Raw genomic sequence first — 10,334 nt, 5'->3', positions numbered from 1 at the left:
CACCTTGTGTACTGAAATGTTAATTTAGGTACGACTATTTAATTCTTAGTTAATTCTTTAATAAGTTTAGACAATGTTGTTTATATTTAATTAAGAACATTACATGATAGAAACTAGAATACCTAGATGTAAGATTATTTGCAATGCCCTAACAGGGTGCCATGTGTTTTCACACTCTAATATAACAACTATTATGTACCATGGTTTCGCAATAAAGATTTCTATTCTATTCTATTCTAAATAGCCATGTCAGATAAACGTCAGTCCATACAATAACAATAAGTATGAATATGACCATTAGTCGAGGTTTTCGACAGTGTGATTAGCTCTTAAAAGCGACACCAGTTGCATCCTCCAAGACAAAGACTGATGGCGATATTTAAGGCCAGTCCAGACAGGATAATTAAATCGACCGATTTAATCAGAAAAGAAATTGGCGTCAGTATCCAATTCAACCACCAATTTTAGATTTATGGTGATATTTGAGTACTCTTAATTTAAAAAAAAGAAATATATAAAGGCGTCTAGAGTCTGTGCGGAAAGAGAAGAGTCGTGCCAGTGCTATTTTATAGTTTTTGTAAAGGGCCCTCCACACTCGTGCACGAATCGAGGCGCGAGGCCGCGAACGCGAGTGTGGATGACCCTTGTTTCAATTAGGAGAATTTGAATGCCTAGTAGTGGAGATATTATTGAACAAAATACACGAAATCGAGTGGTCGAAATTCAAAAATCGGTCCCCAGAACTATTAGTAAGTTATATTAAGATCATTAATGACCTCCATATTTTACGTATATTATTTTATTTTGAACAAATATGCTTACGGATAATGTGCCCGAGACTAATTACTTGGGGGACTATTAAAATAGGGTTTTTTTAATTATATGAAATACAACATAAATACCCGCCTTAGCAAAAACACGTTGTGCAACTTTTTGTAAGTCGATAGTGGGGCTTTTAGCCGTTATCTCCCCATTGACAAAACCGACTAATATTAAATATAATATCCGTTGTGGTTTTATGTACGATTTTATCTCGTTTTTAAAGTATATTATACATAAACTTAGCAGTTTTTGTAAATAAAAATACCCAATGACATATTGACGACACAAGTTTGTTTACTTTTTACAAGACAGATGTCAAAGGTTTGATTGCCATATAATATTGATAATGTTATTTCCCTTTTCTGCCACGACTCTTCTTTTCCGAACAGACTCTAGCAGGGTTGTATCCAATTTTTTGAAACGCTTGTAATACGTTCTATATTAACCAAATGTTGCCCTGAAATTTATATTTAACCCCAAAAACGGCTTTAAATATGTTAAATTAACAAAATATATTTTGATCCATGCTTTCGCACCCAAAACGCTCTTTGAAAATAGTATGACGTCAGTCGTCACAGTTTACGGTTTGACACATAACTATGTACATACTAAAGAATAAAGTAAGTATATAGGTACATACAAAGAGCATAATTATAATCACTACGTATACACACGTAACACGTAACACCAAGGCCCCCCGTTGTCTATTCTCAGTACAAAATTTGATACTCAAGCCGTAGGCATTTAGGTGGTAGGCAAGCTGTGTATGCGTGCGTTTTTAACCAACTAATAAAATAAGTTTTCTGTAATAATTGAGTTATTATATATCATAAAGTATTCATTATCCATTAGCATTTCTATGATGTTCATTTTTAGTGTAGATATCGAAGCTTCAATTAATTGCCCACCACCAAAATGGCTACGGCTTTTGTATCAAATTTTGTACTCTAGCCCCGTGTCAAACCGTGAGTTGTGACGTCATCAGAATCTTTAAATTAAATATTTACAAAAATTTGCTCTTTAGAGATCCACTAAAGGTAGTTTAACATGTTCTTATAATCCATAAGAATTTATTGGGATACTATTCTGCCCTAACATTTGTAGATGGAAACAAACCTTGCGTCCGCACCTCCATTTTATCGGTAAAATCGTCATAATCGGCGAGCCAGTGAAAACTTGTTCCAGTCTGGACTGGCTCTGGATATTGTCTTAATTTGTCTTTGGTATTTTTGTATTCACTGTGTTGAATGAAATCGTGTTGTGAAACTTGTGAATTACTTTGTTTTAATTATATTTCTATGTAGGTATATATTATTATTAGCAGCGTTTTACCTTACAATAAAACGCTTATTAAGCGAAATACCTTATTTGAAGCCTTTTTAATATTTGAGAGTGCGATGCTGTTTGACAGATGACGTAGCGGTTCACTATAGGCTGACACCTACCCCCTTTGTACTTGTATTTCAAGTTTTAACCCCCTCCACCAGGCGCCCGTGGCCCGCGGCCGCGGAGCTCTTCATTGGGTCTCAAAATATAAATAAAACGAAGTTGCAATATACCACATTCGAAAAAGGATTGCATTTGATATTATTTATTATTTCGTTTTCAATATGAAGAGACATACCAGTTGACCTGTATGTATAGACTATAGATGTTGCTTATTGCAACCTGCATGGTAGGAGAAAACGCAGTGAGTTAAAAATACCCTCGACGGGCATTATATAAGTGATTTGGTTTATTGCAACTGAGTGTTGTAGCCACAGGCGAATTTAAAAATATAGGCTTCAAATAAGGTATTTCGCTTAATAAGCGTTTTATTGTAAGGTAAAACGCTGCTATTAAGCTTCTGTACCGTTATTTGAAGCCTTTTTAATATTTGAGACGTGTCTGTGATCGCCTGGTGGTCAGAAAACGCCAATGTGATTAATTTATACTGATATGTGAAAATGGTGGAGACAACAAGTACAAGTGTACTTAACAATCCGGGTACATGGATGAATGTGAAAAGGCTTAAAGTGTGCAGTGACATATTTTACTTTACAATGTTATTTATAGATAGGACCTATAAATATAGAAAACTGTATGTTTATTAAAATAAATTATGAAAACATAATTATACTTTTTATTTTATCCATCCAACAATAACATTGCGATCATTATATGTGTTTCAATACTTTCAATTGATTTCAAGGTCCACATTCTAACAAACTGACTCATATTTGACCTTATATTACCTTGCCAAAAAGAAAATAAACTTGATTATTGACACTTTAAAGTGTCTTTTACCCAGATATGGTTACCAAATATTGGTATTTACTTATGGGGCAGGATACAATTTAACTTATAGGCTCACAAAAACGATTTTTATATACATTTTTCAGAGCTTCGCTTGTTTGTTTTCCAAAAATCCTACAGTCTTAAGAGCAAAGTAAATCATATGAAAAGTGCACTTATCACAACATGCAATATTGTCTATTATATTGTAGAAGTAATCAAGCTCTCAGACAATTAATTCATGGATTAACATAAGCTGTTCTTATTTTCCCGCTTTTGAACATTCTTAAATAACAAATAGACAGTAAGTGATATAGTAGGTTAATTTGGTAGCGCTATTAACAGCTTTATGTTACTCATCCAAAAGAGTTCAACGCGTTACCACTCTCACCGTTGTAGTTGTGTACAGTGCATAGCCATTCAGAATGTAAATAAGCTCGTAGAATATCCAATTTTCAATCATAATACACAACAAGTCCCCAATCCGCATTGGGCTAGCGTGGGGACTATAGCCCGAGCCCTCTCGCACATGAGAGGAGGCCTGTGCCCAGCAGTGGGACGTATATAGGCTGAATTATATTATATTATATAATACACAACAAATCCTATTTGCTGTAACCATTTTAATTTTTCTTTGATATTCGCTACGATGGTAGTCTTACCCCAGAGAGTATTCTAAAATATTTTTGGGCCTAAGCCCATACTTTAACCAGCCTATAATGTGGTTTTATTTTATTACATGTACAATAATTAGGGCCAGTATGGTAAGAACATAACCTTTATCAATTCAATGCCTGCAATACAGCAAAAATAATACTAGGATTTTTCCTCTTGGAGGTATCATTATTACGAGTATCATGTTGAAATTATGTACCATCATGCAAGATGTATAGGTATATTTAAGGCTTTCACCTGAATATACTTACTTGGCCTTTAGTTTCATACATATTAAAAACATAAAGTGACTGATTAAAATCTTAAACAAGATCTGTATTATTGGCACTAAAAGCTCGTCAATTTCAGTTAGTGAGCTACAATTTAATCTTGAAAACTCTGCCAGGAGAGTGCTCTCCCGCTTGGTTCTTTGTATCGTCTGGTATTTCACATATTACAATGTCTGCGTTCCTGATAAGCCAAGGTTAGGCCTGTGCGTAGATGATAGATTTACGTTCGCTAAAGTGTTTGAATAAATTACAATTCGAATAATTTAAAACATATAAGTAATAGCCATTCTAACTGGTAGTCCCAGCTTTGTCCACAAATATACTCGTACCTTATTTCAGGATTACCTACTTGTACTACCTGGTGCAAGCTCAAGGAAGCGCGAGATGTATGGACATAACTATTTATCTTACCAAGGATATGTTATTGACTGACGGGTTAGATAGTAAGGTCAAAGACCTTCGTTAAAATAATCAGTATTTAATCATTTGGCATTAAGTAGCCTTCCTATTTTTATGTTTTTGAAGAAAAACTAATGTTACATTACTTTAAACGAGATTTGAGAACTATATATATACTTAAGTAGGTAATTCAACCTGTGGCATGCCCATGCCCAATGGCGCAGACTTGTCTAGCATTTACATTGTATCAACGGTGATATAAAGCAATTCTAATGTTATCTCAGTGAACTCACTGATTCTCACATATATATTTTGTAACATACAGTATACAATACAGAAACTTTGTCTTGTACATTATTGTTGCCAAAAACTGAATACTTATGGGAATAATTTCATAGGACACCAATTAATGAACATTGGTATAGAAATAACCTTCGAGGTTGCTTGCCTTTTTTACTACGTCGATGGCAAACAAGCATACGGCCCGCCTGATGGTAAGCAGTCTCCGTAGCCTATGTACGCCTGCTTAATTCCACCCGGGAAATTTGTAATGTTTTATATTGAATATCATAACCACACAGTCTTTTAAAGTAGATTCGAACCAATAGGTAAATGTATGTATCTCAACCCTTAAGGGTTTGTATCCGTTATCCAAAAAAGCACTTTTGGCTATTAACAAGAAGTCGTTCCGACATCTAGGACATATATTTTAACGAGATTAATAACCGAAATGGCTTTCTTTCATTTGGACTGCGATGATGAGTTGCATTGAGCTATGATTATATACCAGTTGTGGGTCATAGACATTTTATTAAGCCCTTCACGTCTTTCCTGTAGACAACGCAACGTTAACGGAGTTCAAGCCACGCTATGCTGCTGCAATCTTGTTATGCTGCTACGGGCGGGATACATTTTTCCCAATCTTTGTTGTGTTTGACCCAAATGGGGTTAAATGATGAATGGCCAAGAACCTTGAACCAGTCCAGGGTAATATATTTATATCTTTAAACCATTAGAACTATGTAGCGGCGGGGCGGCCGGTTGATTAAGGCAATTCAAAACAAATTTAAATTTTTTAATTCAACGATCAGTATCATGAACTCTAGATTATCAAGATTATTAGCATGACTGAATGGGCCACGTATGAAGTATGAACCACTTATGGTGATTTTTAATATTACTCACCGGAAAGCCAGTTAACACATTCAGTGCCAGCGTGAGCTACGCGTTACGAGCGAAGTTGATAACGCGAGAAAACAGTATGTCTCGCAAACCGCCTACTAAAAGGGAATACGCCTAGCGGGTCGCTGGCAGTGAGTGTGTCAAGGCTTATTTTATCTTTTTAGGGTTTCATGGTCTTCCTGGGCCAGTCTCATGTTTAGTGGGGTGTGTTTTCGCAGCAAAACGATAGTAAAAATTATTTCTCGAATGCCTTGCGTAGGATTTTTATGTGCAAATAAATGATTATGAATTATTATTGTGAATTAGGCGGAGATTTACATGGGAGTTGAAATCTTGGCTTATAGAAATAGATACATGTTAAGTAGGTACTTGTATCATAATTGCTTTGTAGTACCAATATTTGATTAATGATACCTTGAACCAATTGATACCCGCTTGCGCAGCAGGCAAATGGATGTTGCACGCCTTGCGCAGGCATGTTGTATGATCTTAATATACTTTTATCTAATAACAGTATCAAAACCATGTCTGACTTTTAGCCCCAGTGTCTAATCATTTTCACACGCCTTGCGCAGGCGGGAAAGGTCTTGGCGTTTGGAACCATGTTCATTGTATTAAGTATACTGGTCTTATAGTAGCCATTTTGCTTCATCTGCTAGCGTAGCAGGATAATGAAAATCGCACACCTTGCGCAGGCGGCAGGTCTTCAGCTGGCTAAATAGTAATATTCACTCACCTTACGCAGGCGGGAAATATTAGGTACGTTATGTATGTATGCTTCACAGCACATATTTATATTTTAATAAACCTTCTGCTAAGTAGCAGGATAGTTATTGTAGTAGGCCATGGCGGATATCCATAATAGGTACCGGTAGTATAGGTACAATAAGTTACGCAATGGTAGTAAATTTCTCCACACCTTGCGCAGGTGGGAAAGGTTACAGTATGCTAATTTAACATAATGCAATATTGTTCAACTCTGCTTACGCAGCAGGATATGTGTTATGCCTTGTGCAGGCAGCGGCGGTCTGCAACCACCCGACCTCCCAGTCTCAATTACGTTCTTAAGTCATGAAAAGATACTTCGAACCTCCTTTTCTCACAAGGGTTATAGTTATAGCAAAGGGGTAAATAGTGCCCCTCCTGTATGCAGTTATACATGTCAAAACTAAAATTGTATACGTATATAAATATAATAAAACTCCTTAAACGAAATTCAAAATAACACAACTGAATGGGGATATGTCAGTTTTACATCCAAGAGTTTCACTTTTAAATCCCTTGCTTTAACTAGAAGGCACTTTTAGCAGTTGCACTATTTATTATTACGTACAAATACTTTAATTGAAAATAAAATTCACAAAGATATTGACGGTACTGTGCATCCAAAATTGGTATTATTAAGAAAAAACTTTCCAAAGGATATAAACAAAAAGATCGAAAAGGAGGTTTTCGATGTAGGTTTGTTAGTTACCTTTCGTCCCTCAGAGCGGAAATAGAAGCCCCGCGACAGCGGGGCTTCGTCGACTTTAAGGCGGATAGGACCCTAATTTGGTAGCCAGCATGATACTAGAGTAACTTTACTGTTTAATGGTACCCATGGCAATACCAAACATGGTATGGCCTCTTATTCTAGCTTATTTTAGGCGTTTTAGCCCCAGCTCTCAAGCATTCTAAAATTGGGGGTACTTCCAAATCCAGCCTTTATTGTGATATTTCGATTTAAATGCAAAATAAAATAATTTGTATCACAGCAGCACAGTACCAGAAAATCTGGAAATGCACGGAAAATATCAGGTCATATATATCTTACGATCATTATTATTGTAATTACCCTAAGGTTACTTAATGCAAAATCACAAGTTGATTAGCATAAACTACGACGTCGCAGAGCGCGTCTTTTTAGTTATTCCTAAGTTAGGCAGTTCTATACTGTAATAGGAACCGCTATAACCTCCCTTTCGGAGGACAATAAAACTGTGGCCTATAAACTGCCATTCACCTTTACACTTTTTCAAGGACCTGCTCCGTGCTTCAAATGATTCGATTCGCTGTAAACAAAATAAAATAAGAATCGCTTACTTACGCGACAGCTTCGCTGCGCTCGCGATGTGAATCGATGAGGTGTCAGCTTTGCTAAACACATTGACGAACACAAGCTGTCCATCAAATCATTGAAGTAATATTAACAATCGAACGGTAAAACCGTTAACAATACTTTTAATTAGTACTTACAAAAAATTCTAAGAATCTAAGGATTTCTAAGAATTTTTTGCAGTGAACCGAACGTTCCGACAAACAGAACGCCAATGAAGAGCTCCGCGGCCGCGGGCCACGGGCGCCTGGTGGAGGGGGTTAAAACTTGAAATACAAGTACAAAGGGGGTAGGTGTCAGCCTATAGTGAACCGCTACGTCATCTGTCAAACAGCATCGCACTCTCAAATATTAAAAAGGCTTCAAATAACGGTACAGAAGCTTAATATATAAATTCGTTCTTAAAATACAAACAAAAAAATGAAGTTAAACTCTAATATAAAAATATTTGGGGAAAATGTCGTATTAGTGCCATATAGGGAGCTTCATGTAGAAAAGTAAGTATTTAATTTATATTTTTATATTATATCATTGTATTCGTATGCTATGTAAAGGTATTTTTGTTTACAACCTCTAACAACTTTCAGATACCATTTATGGATGAAATCTGAAGAGCTTCAGATGCTGACTGCATCAGAGCCTTTATCACTGGAGCAAGAGTATCAAATGCAAAAATCGTGGAGAGAAGATGAAGACAGTATGGGCGTTATTTAATGTGGTTTATTGCATTGTGCTCAACCTCTTACTATGTGCCATTAATCTGATGACTTAACATCCGCAGAATGCACTTTCATTATCCTGGACAAGATCAAGTTCATCAGGGATGGTGATGAAATAGGTAAGTTGATCTACATATAAAAGGGTAGATAGATAGAGTATAAGTATTGTGTTACCTAGATAAAGAACTAACCCTGGAACCTATGAATCCCACTATAGCCTCTTGAATTGTTACAGGTGCAATGATTGGAGACACAAATATATTTATAAAAGACTCGGACTCTTCAACTGGAGAAATAGAAATAATGATAGCTGAAAAGACAGCCAGGGGTAAAAGGCGAGGACAGGAAGCTGTCATTCTCATGTTATTGTATGGAATCAAAGATATAAACCTCAAACATTTTGAAGCCAAAATATCACTGAATAATTTAATAAGTATTTCAATGTTTCAAAAGTTAGGGTTTGAAGAAATATCTAGAAGTGATGTGTTTCAAGAAGTGACACTGGGAAAAACTGTAAGCGGGGAGTGGACTGAATGGTTACACAAACAATATTTGTATAAAATACAACCACATTAACATGATTTACTGTGTTTTTTCCTTGAAAGAATAGTAACTTTATTCGGAAGCCAGGCCTCTTTAGTCAGGTTTGTATCATCCCAGCAAGTTGACCACACTGAACATATGTTGTAGGTGTGGCATGGTGTGAAGGATGGCAATGCTAAGATGATATTACAGTCTACCATTTACAATTCTGTTAATACAACAGGGATGCCTGTTGCATTCTCAGAATTGCGGTTTGAAGTCAGTTTTTTATAGCAGAGATTAAGATGTTAGCAGTGCTTACTCTTATACATTGTTATTTAGTAAGGGCCACTTGCACCATCCAGGGTTAGCCACTGACTCGGGAGTTAACTGTTAACTCAGGGCTAAATTTTACTGGGTTTAACCGGTTAACCCCGAGTGGCCCTAAGTAACCTTTTTACGTAACTTCCATAAAGGAGTGTTATATTGTGTACTATGAACATATTTCTTTGTATTTTTATCATTGTCTAGATTCATACACCCTGAATTTAGAGGATAGGAATTTGTTACACTCTAATAGGATGTACTAGTTTTGAAACTTACATAAAATACCTAAAATAACATCTGGCAATGCTTGTTTACACAGATTGTGTTTCTTTTCTACGCTTGTAAGAACAATATGTGCACCTATGTAACTCCAAAAATGTTCCATAATACAATTGACTATATGGATAACAATTTGTCTAAATGTCCTTTATTGTAACAACAATATCAACTTAAGAAACTGCAAATTGACTGAATAGCAAGTGTTATTTGTTTTTGTATTTAGAAATTATATTTGATTCAATGGTCCCCTTGGCTACAGCAAATGAATAAGCATTTTTTTTTTGTTTCTGTATCTTAGCAAATGCTGGCAATGGCTTTTGAAATAGCAACTGCGAACTGTTGTTTATTTGCTGCAAGTGTTTTGTAATGTTGTATTTATAAATTACAACTGACGCGATTTAGCTATAGCAAGCAAAGCATAAGAAACATGACTTTTAGCTAGTGTATAAAAAATACATGGGTCTTTAAATGTATAGTCTGTCAAATTATTTCAATTAGTAAAAAAGCGGCAAATTTAAAAAATGAGGGCGCGAAAGGTTATCGTCCCATAAAAAATCTGAATTTCGCGCGTTTTTCTACTGACAAAGTTGTTTGATTATTCTTGATTGATCTAGATTGTTGTGTATTATATGATAATTTCTCCTCACAAACGTAGTCTCCATTTGTATAATAATTAAAAACCAAACATAGGGGTATAGCTGTGGTTAACAGACATAAATAATATAAATAAATATTAAAGGGACTTACACAAATTGACTAAGTCTGACTCAC

General features: G+C 35.6%; 1 protein-coding gene across 1 annotated transcript; it reads left to right on the top strand.

Annotated features, from left to right (window-relative positions):
* The first annotated feature begins 1,220 nt into the window (after positions 1-1,220).
* On the top strand, positions 1,221-9,016 carry LOC133519456 (alpha/beta-tubulin-N-acetyltransferase 9). The gene is made up of 5 exons (XM_061853465.1): positions 1,221-2,142; positions 8,105-8,213; positions 8,304-8,413; positions 8,498-8,554; positions 8,671-9,016. The coding sequence occupies exons 2-5, from the start codon at positions 8,137-8,139 to the stop codon at positions 9,009-9,011; spliced, it is 585 nt and encodes a 194-aa protein (XP_061709449.1). The 5' UTR covers positions 1,221-2,142; positions 8,105-8,136; the 3' UTR covers positions 9,012-9,016.
* The last annotated feature ends 1,318 nt before the right edge of the window (positions 9,017-10,334 follow it).

The sequence above is a fragment of the Cydia pomonella genome, chromosome 1 (assembly GCF_033807575.1).
Source record: "Cydia pomonella isolate Wapato2018A chromosome 1, ilCydPomo1, whole genome shotgun sequence".
NCBI classification, from domain to species: domain Eukaryota; kingdom Metazoa; phylum Arthropoda; class Insecta; order Lepidoptera; family Tortricidae; genus Cydia; species Cydia pomonella.
This window is presented reverse-complemented; position numbering and strand designations above follow the sequence as displayed.

What these genes read in the sequence shown, in the direction of transcription:
- LOC133519456 (XM_061853465.1), top strand. Translation starts at nt 8,137, where the DNA reads ATGAAGTTAAACTCTAATATAAAAATATTTGGGGAAAATGTCGTATTA. An exon ending in GTGGAGAGAAGATGAAGACA is followed by an intron (nt 8,414 to 8,497) that starts GTATGGGCGTTA and finishes TAACATCCGCAG; the next exon opens with AATGCACTTTCATTATCCTG. An exon ending in CAGGGATGGTGATGAAATAG is followed by an intron (nt 8,555 to 8,670) that starts GTAAGTTGATCT and finishes GAATTGTTACAG; the next exon opens with GTGCAATGATTGGAGACACA.